Here is a 22,055-nt window from a genome sequence, read left to right as displayed (position 1 = left end):
TAGTTTACCATCTAGGAAACAAAATGTTGCGATGGCCAGGATAAGAGATAGTTCACGTGACGCGACACAGCAACCGACGAAAATCGGACATGACACGCCTCCGCGAGCACTGTCCCAGCCCACGAACACCCCACAGACAGCAAACAAATGTAAGGATTCAGATAATGATTTGCGGCGACGCAAACTTCTTCAACGAACGGAGCCAAGCAGCAATGGAAGCAAAGAGGGCAGGAGAAAATTCAAAAAAATGCCCAAAAATCAATACATCGCACTTGTACCCATGACGTCAAAAAAACAGCGGTCGATACGCTCGCGCCGGCCGCTTGCGGAGCATATCGGTGACCTGGGCCCCTGCGCGGAGGAGCCTACGGTAGCTAGTGACCCTTTGGCGTGCAGCCAGCCCGCAGCCAGTTGATGGGGTTCCCGCGCACATCTGGAAGGGATGTCGAGGAACTCGAGCGCTCATTCCGAATTCCAGAAGCATCTCCTTAAGTTCTTTAGTTGCGGTTGTCGCAACGTACGTGTTTGTAATTTTTGACTTCGCTCATCTTTGGTTGCTAGTGCTTCGTGTACATTGTGATCCCCAATTCTACGCAAAATATTGCTGAACTGGTCATTATCTTGGGATTTCTGCGGTGATAGATGTCTGTCTAGGTTGTGTTTGCGTTCTTTGGTTGTTCGAAGTCTCCCAGTCATGTTTTTTTTTCAGATGTCTCGCCCAGGAAGAAAGGCGGACAGGCCACAGAGCTCCAGAGGTCAACGTCTTCTGGCATCTATACAAAGCACTCTACAGGGAACGGCTCCACTACCCAATCAGCACTTATTGAGAGAAAGACAGAAGAAAGTGGAAGGACCTGTTGAGGTACGCTGTTCATTCTAACGTTATTTTGTTGACTGTTGTCTCTGCAAGTGTTTTACGTAGTTAGTCGGTGAAGAAACTGGAAATTGTTCAGGAACTGAATGATCTGGACAGCATTATTACGCAGATTACCGATCTTAGAATACGGGCGGACCGGTCGGCGTTGCAAATAAGTCAGCCTTACTTTCACACTCTGTTTATAGTACGGTCCTCCGTCTCTGTAATGTGGATCTGAACATACAGATTTTAAATTCTATTGTTTTTCCCAACACTTTTTTCTAGAAAGGAATATATCAGCATGCAGTTTTCTTGTTCGAATGGGAGAAGACGAATGGACAGAGATGTGCAAGAGCCTTACCACTGCTGCGCTGACAGATGGGGAGACAGATTTTGTTGTCGATCTATTCATACCATTAATGGGTCAGTTTGTAAGGAGCTTGCCTTTTCCCCCACTTCCGGTCGCAACAAAAATGTGCGTCACCTATTTTTGTTCTGGTTTTCTCTGACATAATGTATTGTTGTTCATGAAATATTTATTGAGCTTTTCCACCCTCTTATCATTTAGAGTATGACATTTTTTGTGAAGTGATGTGCACGGAGTTGATGGCGTTATGCTCTGCTTTCGTAATGGATGGGCCGAATGGAATCGGTAACATTCCGTCTTTCATAGGCGCTATACTTTGTGCGAATTGGCCACGCCATATCTCAAAGGCAAGTATACACCTCGACAGTTTCTATTTTATTCCAAGTGCGTTAATGATGGAACCCCGCTTTCAGGCAATAGACACGATCAATCCCATATTATACACTGCTGTTTCTGTGGTTAAAGGCTGGCTTCTTGTGTTGGAAGAAGATAACGAGGTTTGTCACTTAGTAGCGTTGTGAAGAGTCTCCTTTTGCACACTAATTCATTCCTGTGATCGCATGCATGGTTACACCTATCGAGTTGATATTCTTATCAGTCTATAATTGTAAAAGTCCTTTCGTGCATGTCTCGGAATCGATAGCGATTTCTCATGAGATGTTGTACTTGTTTATTTTCTTCGATATTTTAAACTCTCAACGGGAGTATTTACGTGACATTCAAGCATAAGTATTTGGTTCGAAGTGTACGATTCGTTACAAAGGAAAATTCCGAATTTTTAAATGCAAACTGTACTAATTGATACTAATAGTCCTTCCTGTTTTAACATTGTCACACTGTTTTGAGGAAGTTTGGTGCGTGCGTTCTTCCAATTCACTCTTTGACTCCTAATATAAATTACAAACTAAACTAAAAGCACATTTCCGCTTCGAGAAATTAACGATGGTGCACTAACTCAGTATAAAATTCAATAGGAACGAAAGATCAAATAATTATAATTATCAGTTCTAGATTTATCAATATTAACTACAAAATACCTTATTTCATTTACACCTACTGTTTATACTGAGACATTAAAGGGATCACCCTCCACCCCGAGAATCTGGAGTGGTACGGATTTCAGGGAGTAATGCCTATACGGGGTCGTAGATTGTGGGGAAGAGGGTGATTTCGTTCATCTATCACTGTGTCAGTGTAAATGGACGACCCCGGAAGGGTGTTCCCTACGACGGTTTCTGTAGCAGTGCGCAACCGTTGCGCCCTCCCCTACCTGCGATTCGTCGAAAACCCTTTTGGACGGATTTATAAACAAAAGAAACCACCCTACGCACAATCTCATACGCATTACGGATAGCTTTAGTTCTATTACTGCATTATTTAAGCTGCATATAATCGTATCATGACGACATGAAGCACAGACAGCTGCGCTAGCGGCTGCGCTCGAAGCGGTGCGGTGGAGACAGAGGATGGAATCAAGGTGAGGCTATGGCGAACCGCAGAGACGGGTGGCATTAGCGAGGTTCCATACTCGATCCCAACCGCTACGCTCCACTGCGCCGCTTCGGGCGCATTCGCTCACGAAACTGTCCATATTTCATGTCTTTTTGACCTATCTATAGTTGGGGAGACGGGATCATACAAAAGTGTTTCCCCCTTTTTTATAGGGGGAATCGAGAGTTGCGGTCATACGATTGAAGTACACCCCAGCTCGTGTCTACTTGTGGCGAGATTCCAATGTCGTCGCTTCAGAATACGCTGCTTTAAAGAGCGGTTTAAGAATAAGATTTTGCCTAATAAAAACTCTTTGCAATAAAAATGATGACAAAAATCTGTTGCACATCCAGCACTACTACTTTTCCCCTTTTTCTCGGTAAAAAAAGCTATATATTTGTGCATATGTATTTATGCCAGTAACAATCACAGAAATTTTGTTCTATTCTATTTCGTTTTGTTTTTGAATGGAGTGCATGGTAGAAAGTTGGGTCTGGGCGAGGAAGAACAAGGTCTTTGAAAAATCGACAAAAGTAAGTGAATATAAATCTTAAATAATTGGAACGGAAGGGCTTTTTATGGGTGATTTGAGAATCGAAAAACGCAGCTTCCAACTATTTTGCTTTTTCAGTTCTTTTGATAAGCATTTTCGAGGGCAGCATCCTCTAGTTGTCACTTCTAGATTAGGATGATTCCTTTTTCATGTAATGAAAATATAACTGATATTCACTGCAACTTTCAATACAAAGATGGACACAAGATTTCCAGTGAGCCCTACTCCAATTCTATAGTTCCAGTTCCTCGCTGTTCAAAAAGCATTGTAATTTCACTTAAGATGTGTTTTTTTTTTCTGACACTACCGATATCAGTCTCACGCGAATACAAACACTAAGATAGCAACATTTGTGGGCGTCAGTACTTGTAGTCTTCTCCAAGTGTGTTGTAACTGCGTAAATGCGACACACCTCCTGCTAAGCATGCTCTTCCTCTGCTTACTCACACTCCAACTGCCCTCTGTGTTGCCCCTGTCGAAGGGTAATAGTGCTCACACGGTTAGATACATTCAGCGCCACCTGTAGGTTGTTGCGAACAACAACCTGAACGTGAATTGTCCATGTCAAATAAGTCTAACACGTTAAAAGTCTGGTCTGCATAACGACTTATTCTTCCTCATTCACTCTCACATCAGTCGCCGCAGAGCGATAACTTGGCACTTTTCGTTTCCGATGACCAACCCACCAACTCAGTACACAGGAGAAATGACGGGATGTATCGTGAGTTCATCTTTCGAATCCAGAACTCTGCAAAAAAAAAAAAACGAGAATTACTACCGCCTTTTATTGGCCAGAACCGCACCTGTGTTCAAATTCTGCAAGAAAAAAACGGACTTTGATATGTGTAGTTGCTTTGTCACATACTCATGCCAGGCCCAACTTCAGGTTTTGTATCACCGAGTGAAAGAACGTGATGTGTACATGCGGCTTTTCCTAGGCCTGAGAACAATTTCGAAATTGTCAATTTTCATTTGAAGCGAAAACAGAAATTTAGGAGCATTTAAGGGATGTTTCGTGGTTACTCGCAATTAATTTGTTAAAGTTGCGTTGCGTTGACATTTTTTTCTATTTTTTTTCTCAAATGTACTGTGCACCAATTTTTCTCATTGGCTTTATTCTCAGTGTTTGGTACCATTTCCAATTTTTCTCATTGGCTTTATTCGTAGTGTTTGGTTTACGTTCATTTCACATAGAATATACACAGAAGCAATTTCTTTGTAGTAACTACATGAGCAGAGCCGCATTTCTGTGTACTTTTTTCCAACAATTTAAGACTTTACCTACATGTGGAATAGCCTAAGTTTGTCCCTTGGTACTCGCATCTAAATATACATCTAAAGATATACGCATCTAAAGATTGAGACGACGTTCGCTGCTGTCTATCTGAAAAAAAAACGAATAGAATTAGTTGTACAGTGCAGATCTCTATTATTCTGCTGTTACACTTGCCGTTTTTCTATTACCCAAAGTGTATAAGCATGCGCGACGTCGGCTTTGTTTCGTGTGATCTTAGTTCAGTACTTCAGCCTTATCGGAACCGTTGTCTGAAGTGACACGGAAAGGTTATGCGACAATTGTACTACACTAAAATGTATAGGAAGATTGGAGATGATAAATAATCGCCACATTTACAGCTGGATCGAAAAGAAAATAATTTATTAGTAGGAATATGGTGACGTCATAGCACTTCACTTTGTCGGAGAAAAGGAAGTGAATTATTTCGATGTTCATAAAGCTTTTTTTAAGTGAACTTATATGCCTTATCTTGTCCTTCGTAACTAAGGTTTGGACTGCCATGTGTTATCATCACAATAATTTAGTAGTCGCATGACGGGGAAAACATCTATGTATGCCTGATAAGTTGAGGTTTGAAAGAAATGTGGTTTCGACGTTCTCACTTCAGTAATTGAAAAGTGCATCCTCGTAAAGTTCCTGACATGCTCGATTACTCACAATAACGGTGCGCGAAGCTATGTGTTGTTCTTTGTAGGTGAAGCAAAAATCTGCTCGGTTCTTTCCTAAACACCATACAGCGTGGATCTGGATGTTCCCCACTTGTTTCCTCAGAGAAGCTAACTAAGAAATAATCTGGACAGAACAGCTACTAAAGAATTCTCAAAAATAATAAGTGCGTGTAGACAATTCTCTTAAGAGGAAGAATTTCGTGGACTCAGTTTCATTTTTCTAAGAAACGAGCGGCCTGGGGAGCATGACTCATTTGACTTGACTTAAAGGCATCACCCCACGAATCTGAGGTGGTGCAGATTTCAGGTGGAGTATTCGTATACGGGATGGGAGACTACGGAGAGGGAGGTGATTCCGACCATTTCTTGGTAATTGCCGTAAAAAACGGCCCGGAAGATGCGGCGCCGCACGGGACTGGCGCGCTCCAATCGAACAGAACGAATGAAGCCGTATCTTCCGGCCCGTTTTTTACGGCAATTAGGAAGAAATGGACGGAATCACCTCCCTCTCCGTAGTCTCCCATCCGGTATATGAATACTCCACCTGAAATCTGCACCACCTCAGATTCGTGGGGTGATGACTTTAATCGGCGTGCTAATGTCATCACCTGATGCGATTACCAGATTATGCATTATGCATCTTCGCCGAGGTGTACCGTCCTTGAGCATAGCTCTGCCAAACCTTCTCGATTTTCTGCGACAGCTTGCATAGAATCATTCCATTCGTCGCTATTCCATATCCTGCGAAATCCTTAAGTCCCGCCTGAACTTGCTATCCACGCCGAGTTCTCAAGTCCTCTCTCATCATCTCAGTCCAGAACTTCCGTTTTCGGCCATGTGACTTCTTCTCTTGAATCCGGCAAACTGATCAGAATTCGTTGAACAAGACGATCTGCTGGTCTCCTCAATATGTGACCAAGGAATCGAAACGGCGTCATAATTCCCTTTCAAAAGATCCGGCACTAGATCAAGAACCACCGAGAACTTTCGACATTGGTAGGAGTGGCTTATCAGACAGCACAGGAACACCCCGCGATGAGACGATGTTAACTCTCGTCGTAATCGGTCCATGTATGTCATATATTATAGATAACAGATATTCCTTGTCGGTGATCGAAAAGGGTAGTGATATTTGAAATCAGCAGAGGTAGACTTTCTAAACTTTGATGTCGCTTTCAACTGTCCTTATCGAAATCCCTTCTTAGAGATGGATTAGTAGGGATGTGGAGGAATCCTCCCTCTTAGCAACTGATGACATTATGAGAAGAACAATCGAGCAGTGTTCCGTTCCTCAGAGCTCTTTTCATCTACCTTTTCATTTTCTTCCGTATAATAATCCATGAACAAGGTTGAATAAGTCGTTTTCCTTAGTTTTGAACTCGTAAACTGATTCATCACTTTCGGGCCCAACACTGTAAACATTCGAAAAGTTTTCTGCTAAAACTTGGCTCAATGTCTTGAATGCTGAACTCGGCTGCTATATATTACCTTGGTATGTTTACAGCTTTAATAGCAGAATTAAGCAAAGAGAATATATCCGGAATTACAAATGCGTTGACAGTGATACGACAAATCCCATTTTCAGGTCTAATTTTTGAGTCTATTTGTGCAAGAGGCACGCACTGCTATTGCGCTCAATGATAAACCAAAGTCCTCGAAATCAAATGAAACATTCACTTTGTAGTTTCTTTTGAATCTCGTTTTCTCCTACAGCGGAAGGAGTAGAACAGCTCGATTGAATTTCGGGGGTACCAGCATAGTTTCAGGTAGCAGTCGACCAAGAATTAGAACTATCACTATTTTTGAATAGCCTAACGATTAAAACGCATATCCAAATGCAACTTGATAATGTTCCCGAGGAAAAGAATCTTAGTAAAAAAAAAAAAGCGAGCAAGCTGCTGACTTGTTTCTCGTCTCACATCAAAAACGTTCTCACGCTTGGTCGTGGCCGACAGGAAAAATCGACAATCTAGAAACAGTTAAAACGAGAACCACAATCAAGAGATAAGATCTCCAGGAAGTGAATGGTAACCTCGTTCAAGACATCATCAAATAATTGATTGACTTTTCTGTCGATAACAGGATTGAAACTTTCCAAACAGGCTATTTCCTTAGAACGAAGGAATGTTGGTCTCCTAAAATGAGCGCATTAAAAGACACTACTAATGACTAGAATTCTTCCAATCCAATTTCCATACGCATTCCAACCGTTTGATACCACAACAGTAACATATCACATCAAACTCTTGTTCCGTTTGAGTTGCAGTCTTTTTTTCTTTTTCCTTTGAACTGCTAACAATAGCAAAACGACAAAACATGTTATTGTGAAATGACTCTTGAGAAGGTCACTTTCCTAAGAAATGAAACAGGTCTAGCTTTTCACAATGGTATGAAAGATAGGACCGAATATTCTTCAGAGAGCAGCGAAATCCAAAAACTGCAAATAACAGATTTTTTTTAAATTTACAATGTTACAAAATGTGACGACTTGTCCTACGCTACGGCCCTTCAAGACTTATTAACTGACTTTTCCTAGTGAACGAATAAAGAACGTCGTAAGTTGTTGCATTAGGGAGACGTGTTGCGTCCTCACTTCGAAACTATGCTCTAGCTCTTCTCCAAAGATCGCGGGAAGCTCCAAGGAGCTTTTTCCTCTTAATTTTCATTATCTATTCGCATAATAGTTCATGAGTAGTGTTAAATAGTCTTAACAAAGTTCTTGCTTACGAATTTCATCATATGTTGTCAGAGCGCTGCCAACTGCCACCTCAGTTTGTAATTTCACCTCGATTTGCTCATGTAATTCTCTATGATCAGCATTTTTTGTAATCGTAAATGCAGTACGAGCCCAGAATACATCTTAGAAGAGTGCCAACTATGCGCGACTACACAAAAATGGAGAAGAAATTCAACTCCCACATACTGAAATCTTTGAGGAGATACCAAAGAATCAGAGATAACAGCTAAACTGGCGAAAAAAGAGCATTTACTTGGTAATAGAACTACTATGAGTGCTAATCATACACAACAGAACGAGCAAGGGTAAGAAACTAAACCACTATTTACTAAGATGAGTAGGACAGAAAAAAAGCAAACGCGAAAACTAGTTTTAAAAGACATCGCCAAAGCTGTGCAACCCTATTCATTCATTACAATAAAGATGTAGAATGAAAGGCAACAAGAGCTTCGACGAGTTTACCATGCGTCGTGGAGGAACCAGTGCGGACCCTCACCGTAGGCGCAACCTCTCACCCTGATACAACAAGTTTATGCACACAGACCTCACCTCGATTACTCGCATCTTCGCCGAGGTATGCCGCCTTTGAACCTAGCTCTGCACAACCTTCTCGATCTTGTGCGAGAGCTTGCACATGATCAATCCATTCGTCCCTATTCCATATTCTGCAAAACCTTACGTCTCGCCCGAATTGTCTATCTACGCTGAGTGTCCTCAGGTTCTCTTTCACCACCTCGGTCCAGAACTTCCGTTTTCGACCAGGTGAGGAGTTTGCCGGCTTTTTCCAGGTAGAACCCGGGAAACTCCTCAGAACTCGTTGAACAAGGCGATGTGCCGGTCTCCTTAATATATGACCAAAGAAGCGAAGACGATTTACTTTAGCCACTTTCGATGGCGGTGCAAGATGTTGATATCTTCCACGCGTCACCCGCCGGTATACCACATCAACTTCTGCGTAAAGATCTTCATTATGGCATACCCTAGGCCAAATGTAGCCTAGCAGCCGCCTAAGCAGCTCTCGCTCCGTGCAGTCAAGCCTCTCGTAGATGGTGCTGCCCAAGTCTCCGATTCGTACATCATGATGGGGCGAATTGCGGATAGGTAGACTCGTAGATTGACTTCGTTGTGGATGGGTTGGACCACAGGCGTTTCGTTAAGGAGTTAGAAAGCAGAAATGGTTTTAGCGCTGCTGATTCCCGTCCGAGGTCTCAAAGAGACCCACATATGCTTGCATTTACCAGGACGTAGACGTAGTCCGTAGGATGCACCTAGCTTCGATATAAGGTTGACAACATGAAGTGTCTGCTTTCCGCTAATATAGCAACGTCGTCGGCGTACTCGAAATCAGTCAAGGAGCACCCATCGTTGCGGAGTGTGTTGAGAAGGCGGCTTCGATGAGTAGGGTCGAAAGCGGTTTCAAAGTCCAGAAACGCTAATTACATTGGCTTCGAATACCGCTGCCAGATTTTGATCACTCTCCTGACGATGAACAGTTGTTCTATCGTAGATCGCCCAGGACGTAAGCCATCTTGCTCGCCGGAAGGTTGCTTAGTCACAATGTTTAATAAGTAGGTCCAGGATGATCCGCTCCAAGATATTGTACATAACTCGCAGCAAGAGATTCCTCGATAGCTCCTGGGGTTCGTAACGAATAACATTGTGGATTGTGTCTTGTGGAGGGGAATTATGATAGCGTGTCTTCATGAGTCAGGTATCTTTTCGTCTATCCATGTTGAAGGAATGATCATCATTATCTCACGAATCCCAGAAAGAAGAAGATATTTCGGCATTTTTGCGCTAGTTCCGCGTCTCCACCAGATTTTCCATTTTTCAACTTTTGAATGCAGACAAGAACCTCCGACTCTGTCTCCTTCCTTCCGTTCCTCGTTAACTGTATGTGTCGCTCTATGAGCGTGCTCGAGTTCATGAGCCGACGGCGCTCGCCGGTTCGGCAAGGTTTTGTAGTGATCCCTCTAAACTGGAAATGTTGCTTCAACATCTTTTCGGAGAACATCTTTTCGTTTTTCCGCTATATTTTTTTTTTAGTAAAGCATAGGTTTTCCGTCGGTCCTTGTCCGCCTTTTCAAACTCCTTCGCTTTTGACGTCCATTCGTTTTCACGGTGTTTTTGTAGCTGGCGACGCAGCATTCTGCTCAGACGCTTTTCCTGGCTGGAATCGCCAGTGCTGCGGGCGGCGCATGCAGAATTATACGTGGATTTTGTTCCCACAGATGCAAAGGCAAACTTTTTTTCACGGCATTTGAACCGGGAGCGTTTCCCTTGCAGCGTCCTGGATGCACTTTGTGAAAGGAATCCGCTTCGCTGAGCTTCTCCCTGGTCCGTACTCCAACACATTGGTGGAATTTCGCTCTGCATTCTTCGTCTTTCAGAATTGCCATGTCGATTTTCGATGAAGAACTCCTCGGTTTCTCTTGTGGAACCGTACCTTAAAGATGAGGAGAACTGGAAGGTGGTCAGGCTCGAACGCGACGTCCTAAATAGCCCTAGATTTTCGGATATCTGACTGAAGACTGTTCTTCGACAGAAGTAGTCGAGCTGAAGTTTAAGAGTTCTCATCTTTCGCTTGCGCAGCTCTTTAAGTGTCGAAAAGGTTGATCCCTATCACGTGAGCTGATGAGGTCGATGATTTCTCCTGAACGTTGAAGCGATGATGAGACCCGTCTGTTCACCTAGGTCGACCAGACTGTCATCATTATCTGCACTCTTCTGGATAATATCACTTCATTAGCACATCGGATTGTTGAGTCTCATGTTCGCATTTCCGTCGATTCCGACAATGGCTGTCTGCTGGCTGGGTATTTTAGACATTAGCGATTGAGTTCACCATAGAAGGTGTTCTTATTGTTGTCCTCAGCGGTTTCCGTAGGTGCATTAGCACTTACGATCCAAAGTTCGCGTCCTCTGCGATCCCGCAGTCGTACAAAGGTGCATCCAGGCGATGTTGACCCAAATTCCTCCACCAGATTGTTACAGTCGTTCCTCACAGCTATCGCACAGCCACCTACTTTCCTTTCATTAGCATCGCCACAATATATGGTGTAATTTTCGATCCTGATGATAGGCTGATCGTTGATGTTTTCTTCAGCGCAGCAAACGGCACACAGAGGTATCGTAAAAGCCTGAACAGGGCGGTTTGTTGGAGTTCGTTCGACTGTAGTTGTCAGTTCACCCTGACGAAACGAGTGGTTGTTGCCAGAGATTCCATGCTCCCCTCAGGAAGTTGGTACCTTCAGGGTTATGGTCTTTGGCGATGTGCTGGTCGACATCACCTTCTTGCAATGCGTGGGAATTTTCCGCCAGATAACAGTGCAGGTTATATGGCTCGTACGTTCCCAATACATGCACTCGAACGCCTGGTTGCATTTGGTTAAAGCAGGGCCACCAATTATCAATCAGACTCGTATACCCGGCCCTCTTGGGGAGCATGTAAGAGATACAGTGGAGAGAACTACGAACATCCGGCACCTAGTCAATACTACCGTTCTTCCTCCTTTGATCTACGCTTAAGAAGCTTGGGCAGGTCGCAGCAAGAGGAAAATGCGATCAGTCATAGTCAGTGCGTCATAGAACGCGCATTTGAAAGGGTGATACTAGGAGTTTCCCACTTTACGCAAGTCAGAAAAGGGATTCGAAGTCCGCTCTTACGTCACTGATCGAGATCAGAGAAGCTGCTGCATATGCCAAGGAAAGTAAAATTAACTGAGCCGGACACGACAATCGTTGGACCTGAGCCGTGAGCGACTGGATAGCGTCTGACATTAAACGTAGGGATTGTCAGATCTCTTTACGAAGTCCTTCAAAGAAAAATACGATGCTCTTCGAATCCCCCCCGAGAAGAGAATCCACTGGGTAACCCTTGCGATAGGGCAGATGGAAGTACTAGTGGTGTTGAGGAAATTCGTGAGCAACGGAAGTACACGTTATACAAGGTAATGTAACTACTTCGGTCGCAGTAGTAATTTTTTTTTCCAAAAGTAACCGCAACAATTTCGCTACAATGCTCGCACCTTCTCTGCTTGATAAATACTCGTTCTGTCCGCTGCTCTTCATTTGAACACCGCTGTCGTCAGCACTAACATAGCCACAGTTCTCTTTTAGATTATCTGATAGTATTTCTTCCGAAACCAAATATATCTTTTGTCTTATCTTTTGACAGAACCAGCTCAATTTAGTGTGGGTTTTCCAGCCTGAATTTTACTACTCGAACACCACGGGCACCCAAGGCTTCTTTTGCTCTGTTTTGAGACTACCTGTGCAGAATTTCCTTGCTTTATTTTTAAAGGGAAATGCTGGCTAAAATTTCTGTTCAGGCCGCTGCAAAAGCGACATGTTTAAGTGGTACAAAGGTTGAGGACGAAACTGTGCCAACATCAAGCGATCCAGGCAGAGAGGACGCAGAAATAGTGAACAGGTTTGCCACATTTCTATATTTTCTTACTACTCAAGGAGGTTCAAAGATGAGAAAGTGCGTAGTGAATTCTTAGTCCAATTATGGGAATAACGCAGTCCCTGGGAAGTTCCGCTGTGACTGCACGCTCGATCTATGGTTCGAGTCCGCCCTAGTGCCAACTAAGTATTTCATTCCTCCGTGGTCGATAAATTGGGATCAGACTTATTTGTTAATATAAAAACTGACTTGATACATCGGCTAGCCTCGCAATTCATTTGTATAGAGATGAAATACATAAATATCTAAATCTAAATGTTTTATAAACCCCAAGCAATTCTGAAGTGAACGCGTTGGCGCATTCCAAGCGGATTAAGTAACACCAGACGCTTCATCCTTTATCTTTGGAGGGAATTTACAAGCGAGATCTCGTATCAAATCTTTTAACTTGTCTGAGTCGTTTTTGCGCATTAATCCTACAGTCTTCTCATCACTGGATTTTTTTATACTTGTGCATTCACTGTTGCAGCTCATCTTGATTGCCTTGAACACCTTGACTCCCGTTGATCTTCGAACTGGTCGAGCGGGCCCCAGTAATCTTTCCATTCGTCCCGATCCGCGCCAGTAGTTCCTGCTTTCGCGTGGGAGCATCAAAATTTACTTTATAACTGCAGCAATGACATGCGTAAGAATTGCTTCAGTAATTGAAGTAAATTTTACCTTTAAAACTTTGAAAATATTCATATCCCAAATTGGAGAGGTTGGTGTCCGCTACTCAATATTTAATCTCCAACTTTGAGTATTAAGATAAAAACTGACTATTGTGTCCGAAAAAAAAAAACTCACCTACGTTGAAAGTAAGAGTTGCTTGGCAGGTGTGCCCATTCCATTTGCTTGCTGTGTGAGTCTGCGCAACGGTCGTTATGGATGAAGTGGCCAGAACTATGCGATGAAATCTACTGTGTGATTAAGCCGTGCATCACTCACAATCAAATAATAACAGGGTTTGTTTACTTTATTCTTCTTTTACCCTTTTCTAATTCATAAACGTTTTATGCGTATTGATTATGCGTGTCTCTCTGGCTTTTCTTCACTTGAACTCAGCTTTCCAATCGTTTCCTAAAAACTACTCCGATATGACCCATATTAACATCGCTGTAGGTTAGACTTATACTGTCGGATCTCGTTTAGCTCAATTTTTCTAGTTGTCCTCTGCCAACTTTACAGTTCACCTGCATTTCATTGGTTCATCGATTCTCATGTCTCCGAGGCTTTGAGAAACTCTACTTAGAGGAGTTCTCACATACGTTCCCCAACTGCATATACAACTTCGCGCGAATTGCAACCTGTTTACGTCTCTGCAGCATAGTATCGAAATGCGAAATTTAGTCAGATAGGTCCAACCGCTGACATTTTGTAGCGATTTTTTCAAAGGCGACGCATCACGAAATAAACGATGTTGGGATCTCACCGCGAGTACATAGGAGGTGAGGTATAGCCCACTAGTATAAGTGTAATCAAGTTCAATTCCCCCTAGTAATCCAGAAGAAAAATCCGTGAAACAGCGTGTGTGACCTCGGTTTCCGTCGATGGAACTTATTACGTAATTGAACCCAGGGAATCCAGTCGTTGCCCAACATGAGCGATCTTAGTAACACAGTTCAGGTTAGCAGATGACGCCCAGCCACACATTCGCCAGATTGCCAGATTTGCAGATTGCCCTTGCAATAGGTCGCACATAGTTGAGAAGACGGGATCACACAAAACTGTTACAAACGACTTTTGTCTGGATTACTAGGGGGAATTGAATGTAATGACGCTCGCACACCTCTACAATTCTCTATCGGTGGTTTGATTTCAACATAGCCGATTTCGTGATACACCTTTATTAATCATGAATAGACGGCTAAGCACAAGAAAACTTTAACATTTCATTACACTGCATTTTACCACTCACGGAAAATACAGAAAATCAGAAAAGAAATGGATAGCAGGACTACTCGCATGCAAGGTATTTCTGAAATTGATGATAACGAATGTTTTGCACCACACTTAATATTTCTGGCTCGAATCCGATTAATGATTAATGTCGCAGTGTCTCACATTTGTTTTTTTTTGTACTAACCGTCGAAGGCTTAGTGCCTGGATTTTGGCCATCTTTGTTACTAAACGTGTTTTCATTCTAGATCCGGCTAAATCAATACGATCGATAGACTTTAATTGATTTGCTTGAGTTGCAGCCAGAATTGGTATCGATCTTCTTTATTAACTAACAGCTAACGTTTCGCCGTTACCGATTTGAGCCCGGAAAAAATCAATACCATCAGTGAGTTATCCTCTCAATTGTCACATCACTCTACCGGATAAAATATAAGGGATAAAGTTTCTAGCGTTAATCAATCCGCTTGGGATGCGCCCGCACGTTTACTTCAATTAAGAATCGTTTGAGGTTTACGAACGTGTAACTGGCCTATTCAATGACTTGCGGTGGCTAGCTGATGCGTTAAGTCAGTGTTTTTATCCTCTCAGACAAGTCTGGTTCCAATTTATCGATCCCGCATGGATAAAAGGCTTGGTGAGCACTAGGGCGGATTCGAACCTCCGATAGATCGTGCAGGAAGCGGAACCTCTAACCGCTACACTACACCGGCTCATCGCGAACCTCAATCACTCTACAGAAAGCATTTAAACGATAACTAAACTCAGAGGACAACACATAGGCAATCCCTCCAGTCGGGTACTCATTGGAAATAGCCACATTGGCCCAATAGCCACAGCCGGTCGATTGTGTCACTCGGCAGACGCGACTTGACGTGACGGGCCGCCTACTAGATCAAAACCCGCACAGAGATTGATATGAAGTTAGTTCGTTTGTGATCGCAATGCACTCTGTTTACTGTTTTCATTTGGATTTTTAGCACTTTTGGCGGTAATCCAAAATGCGTTCTGCGCGTTATGATCTCGGAACCGGATGCCCTCTGTGTATTCGGGTGAACGAGCATCTAAGTTGACTAAATAAAAATCTAAATTCCTAGCATACCGTAGGATATGTCATCAAAACTCCGAAACAGAGGTAAAAGTTGCGATAGTGAAGGAGTGTATCGTAGCTCCCAGCTCTGATCTCGGATCGGGACGCCCTCTTTGTATTCGGGTCAAAGAGCATCTAGATGGACTCGTAAAATCTTAACTTTCTACCCTTCTTCCCTCCTCCTCTATTTTAGAGTTTTGATCCCATATTCTACGGTCTACTCCGAGTGGGGTAGAGAGTTTAGATTTTGCGAGTTCATCTAAATGCTCTTTGACCCGAATACACAGAGGGCGTCCCGTTTCTTTTGCATAATCGTCACCACACGACCTGCCCGTAATACGATAGTGCACTCCTGATACCATGGATGACCTCCTATATGGACAAACCGCGCAGCTGGGAGTTGTGCAGAGTCGGTCATACGCACGATTACTTACCAGCGAACACTCCGTTCTGCCTACCTTACATATTTGATGATATGAGCTGTAGACAGCTCCGTACCTCTGTGCTCATGTCGTAAGGTAGGCAGAACGGAATCTTTTCTCGACAGTCCACGACGTTGGGCTTTCGGGAGAGAAGTCGTGCCTGTCCAGCGACACAATGCACGGCTCATAATTTGGCTACTTCCAGTGGGTACCCGACTGGAGGAATTGTTTTGTCCTTTGAGTTTACTTATCGTTTGATTGCTTTCTGTAGGGTGATAAGGCGCTTGATAGTATGAGTAAGTGATGGCTTTGATTTCTTCCAGGCTCTGACGAAACCGATGAAGCTGAAACGTTAGTTAATAAAGAAGATCAATATCAATCTTGGCTGCAACTAAACCAAATCAATCGAAGTCACGTATTCAACATGCCAAGATTCAAGGACATTCGAGCATGGGGACTACTGATTGGTAGACGTTTCGGTTGGAAAAATAGGAATAGAATAGAATAGAATAGAAATAGATAGGAAGGCGTCTCATGTACAGTGTAATTGAGTGGATTCGATTGTTTTCGTAAAAAGAAAAAAAAAAACGTATGGAACTATTGCAAAGTGGAAATAGGGGAACCATTTTATGCTATAATTCGTTGACCTTGTGTGTTCGCACTCTTTCGAAATGTATGATTTCTAACTGCTTGAATCTTCGAAAAACGGGTTGCTGTTCTACAAAACAATCACCCACTTTTTAGAAATAATCATTACCTGTGTGCTTTTCTGCATTTCTCAACTCCAGTTGTAGAACATTGTCTTGATATTTTTGAGGTATCGCTGTTTTGATATTTTGAAGGGATCGCTGTTATTACTGGCACTAGTGTTATTAGTATATCGCGTTCGAGTAAATTGGTGGGTGGGCATAGCGTAGTCGATAAGAGATGTTTGGCTATGACAGCACAATCCGATAATTCGACTGGTGCACTAGTGTTGATCAGGCCTTTCATACCTTTGGGAGCGAAACTGAATTGGTGACTTCCCCTCAAACTTGTCTGAGAGGATGTAAACATTGACTTAACACCTTAGCTTTACATCCTTTTAAATGTTCTTTTAAAGGCAGCATAACATGAATCTGAGGTGGTGCGGATTTCAAGTGGAGTATTCGTATGCGGGGTCGTTGATTATGGAGACCGGGGTGGTTCCGCTCATCTCTCCCTGCATCAGTGCAAACAGCCGCCTGCAGAATGCTGTTTTGTGCGACGCCATCTATTGCAGCGCGCCACCCTTGCACGCGTAGTGACTCTTACTGCCTATCAGGGCAGTCCGAATTGATTTTCGACGAATCGCAGGGCGGGGGCGACGCTAGGGGTGGAGCGTTGCAATAGATGGCGCTGTACAAAACAGCATTCTAGAGGCGGCTGTTTACAGTGTTGCGGGGAAAGATGAACGGAACCACCCCGGTCTCCATAATCTACGACCTCTTCTTATACGAATACTCCACTTGAAATCCGTACCACCCCAGATTCCTGGTATGCTGTCTTTAAATCTTAAAAATTTGAGTCAAAAATAGAAAACAATGCTTCTTACATTTTGTTGCCGGAGAGGGAAATTTTTCCATTAGAATCACACCGCCAGAAACCAAAACTTCTTTACTTTCCTGTACTTCATGTGGTTCCTTTGCTTCGTGAACCACTCTTGGCTGCAGGTCTATCTTCATTCTTAAGACAAGTTAACATTCCTGTGCGTCATTTGATTTGAAAGCATCGTAAAGTAAATCACGCAGCTTTTCTCCTTCTAAGAAATATCTTGCGCGTCTCATGACTCTAATATTGACTCAGCCCTCAACTTCTGGAATTTTCAGTGACGTCAAGTCAGGATTGCTGCACACTCTCATTTCTTTGAACGCTTGGACAAGAACGAAAGCAGTTACTTTAAAGAACTCACAAACGCAAACTGTCCGCCTTTCGTAGTTAATGGTTTTTTGAATCCTTCGAGTTGCTGGTTCGAAGATAAGCGTCGCATGTATAGGTTTACTTAAAAATTTATAGATTTCTAGTCATTTGTGCCATAACAGTCTCGCTAGGCTCCATTCGCGAAGATCAATCCTCCTTTCATCTTGCTCAACCACTCTGGTTTTTATCATTGGTCTCTTTTGTAACCATAACATTCAGTGTGAATACCAATTGCTTGGCGAGTACCTCTAGTGACCGATGTGATAATCGCACCGAAATGTAGCAATAATCTTGTTTAGGTCACGTGAGTAGTCAGTAGCAAGTGTATTATTTGTGACAGCAGTTACTGTTGGCCTTGGTTATTAATTTGTAAGCATTTATAATTGTAAATATCGTTGCGTTGTATCTCTAGTACTTGATGCTATTCTGTGATCTTGTGTCTCCTTTTATTATTGCTTAGACATGTTCTCTGCGGTTTGTTATGGATTTCAAGCAGTCGATCTGATTGAACTCTCCTATGTTTGTGCTGCCCTTAGGGCCTGTTACTTATTGGTTTTTCACTACCTTCGAGAATTCCTCCTCATTTTCTTTATATATGCATTGAAGAGCCAGCGATGCATTTCGAGACAGTGGCTGAAACGAATGCAAGTGAAACATGTAAATGAAGGACTACATCATCGTTCTTTGCACACTTCGGAGACGTTACAGTAGCGGAGAAAAAGAAACAGGATGTGCATGATATCGAGTGTAGTGGAGAACGACAATTTCACAAAATATTTCTGCCTAGACACATTATGAGGGCTTCTCTTTGTATCACTTCTTCAAAAAAGATTTTGATGTAGATTTTGATTGGTTTTAAAGTTGACTGATTGATTTTAAAAGAAAAGAAAGATCGTCTCTTAGTCGGTCTTTTCTTCATTTGCTTTCAAGAGGCTTTCTGTAAAACATCATCTGCATGTTCGCATGCTCCTAATTTTATGAAATATGAAATATCCAGTTAAAAATCAGCGTAGAAGACGGAGGAATGCCATATTGGGCGTAGGTTCGTGAAAGCTGAAAAGAAGGAAAAGAGAGAATTAGTTTATAGAAATCCTGTGCATGCTGTAGACACACATTTGCGAAGTTAGACATGAACATATTGTTAGCATTCCATAAGAAAAGAGGCGAACATCTTTTTGATAATGATGTGAGATAGATTCCAGGAAGAAGGTAAAACATCTTTTTGTTATGCCTGCCTGTTCATCCATCATAACCTCCGACTGTGCGGCACGATAGGGGCATCGCTGTAAATGTTACCTAATTTCTGTCGATCGGAGGTTCGGATCCGCCACAGTGCTCACCAAGCGTTTCATCCCTCCGGTGTCGGTAAATTGGAACCAGAGTTGTGTGGGAGAATAAAAACACTGACTTGACACATCGGCTAGCCGCCGCTAGTCATTGTCTGGGTCAGTTACGCGTTTGTGAAGCTCAAACGACTCTGAATTGAAGTGAACGTGGGGGCGCATCCCAAGCTGATTGATTAACGCCAGAAATTTTATCCTTTATCCTTCAGTTCATGACTACGAGACATCGCACCCATTTCCCATTAGTAATCCAGAGAAGTGATGTGAAACAATCTTATGTGATCTCGACTTACTACCGACAGAACTTATTACGCGAGAGAACCCAGGCAATTTCGTCGTCGCTCAACGTCAGCGATCCAACTAACTAACTCAAATTAGCAGCAGAGGCTGCCCAAACGCGCAATCGTCGGCGCGTTGGGTGTTGCAGGCATTTCATCACCGTTGCTTGATTGGAGAGGCGGGATCGTCCAAGGCTGTCTCACACGCTTTTTCTGTATTACAGCCATATACACGTGCCTCTTCACCGTCTCAAGGAAGATGGTCATGTAGTCTAACAACTCTCCATCCAGTTTGATTGTGTACTACTTTCTTGAGCTGAACCAAGATTGTTATTGATCTTTATTCTGGCTAACGTTTCTCCATCCAGTGTCCGACATGCCGTCATGTCGTTCGTCGGCAACATCAAATTCGTATATTTTGAGAACCTATGGGAACTTGTCAACAAATTGGCGTAGAATTATGGCGTAGATATTATACATGCGACTTATCTTTCGAAATGTTCACGGGTTCCAATCAGTGGAAGGCCAGAATGCAATGCATTCGTATAAAGCAGATCAGCATGTCTTCAGCAACTACCGTGCCTATTGTCTCTCATCTAGAAGCCGTTCACAGAACTTATCTTGAACAAGACTGGAAGTAGATTAGATGAAAGACAGCCGCTTAAGTAGGAAGGATTTCGAGAAAGGCTCAACATGATTGGCCTCATCCACACTGTTACGAAATTTAAATTCTTAATGTTTCGAATCCTCCAGCTATGTATTCTACTATTAATTCAGGAAACGAACATGATGAGCGACATGATCCCCGACAGAAAGAGTTGGACAGGAGGAAGTGACATCTTGGGAAGCACACGAGACCGTTGAGATTGTAGAGGAGAATACCAAGGACAAATGGATACATTTCTATCGCTCACTCGAGAAAATCGAAAAGCGACGAGAATACAGGCGACAGGTGACGTGTGATTTTGGATGTTTGTCCACAAAACATCACATTCCCTTTTGACAATTTTAATTTTGATCTGGCTGTTACGTTAAAATGAGTCGGCTTACTCATATCCTGAGCACGACTTCGCCGCCATAATTCCTGCGCTTATCTAAAACTGCCAGTACTGATGAGAACTTCCAATCACTGAACGAGTACGTGGGGAGAAGAGGGTAATGTGAGGTCCGACAGAAGCAACGTGGTATAAAATTGTTCAAGTGTAGTTACGAACTTTGTAGTGAAAACAAGAGTTGGCCACAGTGGGCAGTGATTCATTCCCGTGGGTACCGGCAGCACTTGCAGGAGTGCTTGCAATCTACAACATCAGAGTGTGCGCCATCCCAGCGCGGTGAAGCAGTTCCATTGAGCAGCGACCTTCGGAACAAGGTGAGATCATTGTCGTGATGGTTTAGCACGGCATCTCCATTCAATGGCTTATCTGAAATGCTTGGTATATGCCATTAATCTGACCCTCCGGTTTTTCTTCATCGTAGATATTGAATCATCCACCCAACAATCAATAGAACAAACCATCCACTGGTTAATTCAAAGATGAGATACGGTCGCATTTTTACTCCTGCTGTTTTTACACTTATCCGCCTTTTCTTGGACCTACTGAACCTGCGGGTACCTCCTCAAGACTTCCCAGAAAGTAAACACATCGAACCATCATCCTATCTGCGATTTTCACTTTAACCTGGACATTTTCATACCGACTGGAACGCTTTTCATACCAAACAGCACATTTCCAAATCAAAGCGGACAATTTTTGAACTGGACATGAAACAAATCCTTCTTTTCTTACAAGGGATAGAAGTATGTTTGCAAGGAATAACATTGTTAGTTGAAGAGAGGCTGTTCCGTGGCATTGGTCAGCAATCTCAAATTATGTGGAAGAGATAACTAATAAATAGCTGCACACGCTTGCGGTGTCACGACCATCCTTAGTGGTAATAGTTGACTTCTGATCGGTTATTGGATTGAACAATAACGTTTTGCTGATACTTTCATCTTCGAGAATAGATTTTCGGATTTCGGATCAGCGAGTGTGTAGACAGCAACTCGGTTTGAAAAAAGTACACTTTATTTTGACAAATGTTCGGTTTCATTTTAAGAGTGTCTTTCTCGAAGTTTTATTTTGAAACGAAAGTAGTGTATATCGTTGTAGAATCTGAGGCACACTAATACTGAAGGTTCACGGGGGATTCTGAGACAGGTGAGTTTTTAATACTTTTGTGCTTCAAAAACTTTTTGTCTACACTTGTGAGTAACCTGTTAAGTGTAACCGGCGACTCTCAAAATATTTTCAGCAGAAGCTCGATCAGATGTTATCAATGAATGAGAGAATGAGTGAGACAGAATTGGCGGAAGGGTGAGGCAGGAATGAAAAGATCAGTTCGATCCTCAGGAAACTTAAGCGCGCACAAAAATGTAGACAAAACTAGAGCATGAAAATCAGACGTCAGGTCGAATAGTCCTTTGTTGAAATTTTTCAAAGAAAAAACTATTACCCTATTACTTGCCAACGCGAAGTCAATATATATATATATATATATATATATATATATATATATATATATATATATATATATATATATATATATATATATATATATATATATACTACTACAAAGAGGTACTTTCGTCTTTTCAATTTTTGTTCCACTCATTTTCGCGCTTAACACGA

The 22,055-nt window shown here is 42.6% G+C and overlaps 3 protein-coding genes across 5 annotated transcripts; 2 read left to right on the top strand and 1 right to left on the bottom strand.

Annotated features, from left to right (window-relative positions):
• Positions 1-31: 31 nt before the first annotated feature.
• RB195_010555 (uncharacterized protein) lies at positions 32-21,744 on the top strand (the record flags this gene model as incomplete). Of its 3 annotated transcripts, XM_064191622.1 has the most annotated exons (15): positions 32-149; positions 643-654; positions 710-755; positions 829-862; positions 954-1,032; positions 1,142-1,279; positions 1,425-1,570; positions 1,637-1,720; positions 12,301-12,401; positions 13,253-13,381; positions 17,675-17,768; positions 17,862-17,945; positions 20,213-20,338; positions 20,672-20,755; positions 21,679-21,744. In XM_064191622.1, 15 exons carry the CDS (start codon positions 32-34, stop codon positions 21,742-21,744), a joined length of 1,341 nt encoding a protein of 446 aa, XP_064049203.1. The 3 variants fall into 3 exon arrangements, with proteins under 3 accessions (XP_064049203.1, XP_064049207.1, XP_064049205.1); XM_064191621.1 differs by lacking the exons at positions 32-149; positions 643-654; positions 12,301-12,401; ... (4 more) ...; positions 20,672-20,755; positions 21,679-21,744 and having other exon boundaries at positions 710-862; positions 1,425-1,574; positions 1,689-1,744; XM_064191620.1 differs by lacking the exons at positions 32-149; positions 643-654; positions 710-755; ... (8 more) ...; positions 20,672-20,755; positions 21,679-21,744 and adding exons at positions 3,941-3,988; positions 14,564-14,573.
• Positions 5,858-11,353, bottom strand: RB195_010557 (uncharacterized protein; the record flags this gene model as incomplete). The annotated part of the gene is made up of 6 exons (XM_064191624.1): positions 5,858-5,995; positions 7,265-7,367; positions 8,485-8,949; positions 10,236-10,415; positions 10,996-11,109; positions 11,160-11,353. The coding sequence occupies 6 exons, from the start codon at positions 11,351-11,353 to the stop codon at positions 5,858-5,860; spliced, it is 1,194 nt and encodes a 397-aa protein (XP_064049206.1).
• RB195_010556 (uncharacterized protein) lies at positions 15,426-17,715 on the top strand (the record flags this gene model as incomplete). The annotated part of the gene is made up of 3 exons (XM_064191623.1): positions 15,426-15,450; positions 16,151-16,294; positions 17,675-17,715. 3 exons carry the CDS (start codon positions 15,426-15,428, stop codon positions 17,713-17,715), a joined length of 210 nt encoding a protein of 69 aa, XP_064049204.1.
• Positions 21,745-22,055: the final 311 nt, after the last annotated feature.

Source organism: Necator americanus, chromosome III (assembly GCF_031761385.1).
Source record: "Necator americanus strain Aroian chromosome III, whole genome shotgun sequence".
NCBI classification, from domain to species: Eukaryota; Metazoa; Nematoda; class Chromadorea; order Rhabditida; family Ancylostomatidae; genus Necator; species Necator americanus.
The sequence above is the reverse complement of the archived record's forward strand: the minus strand, read 5'-3'. Positions and strand labels throughout refer to the sequence as shown.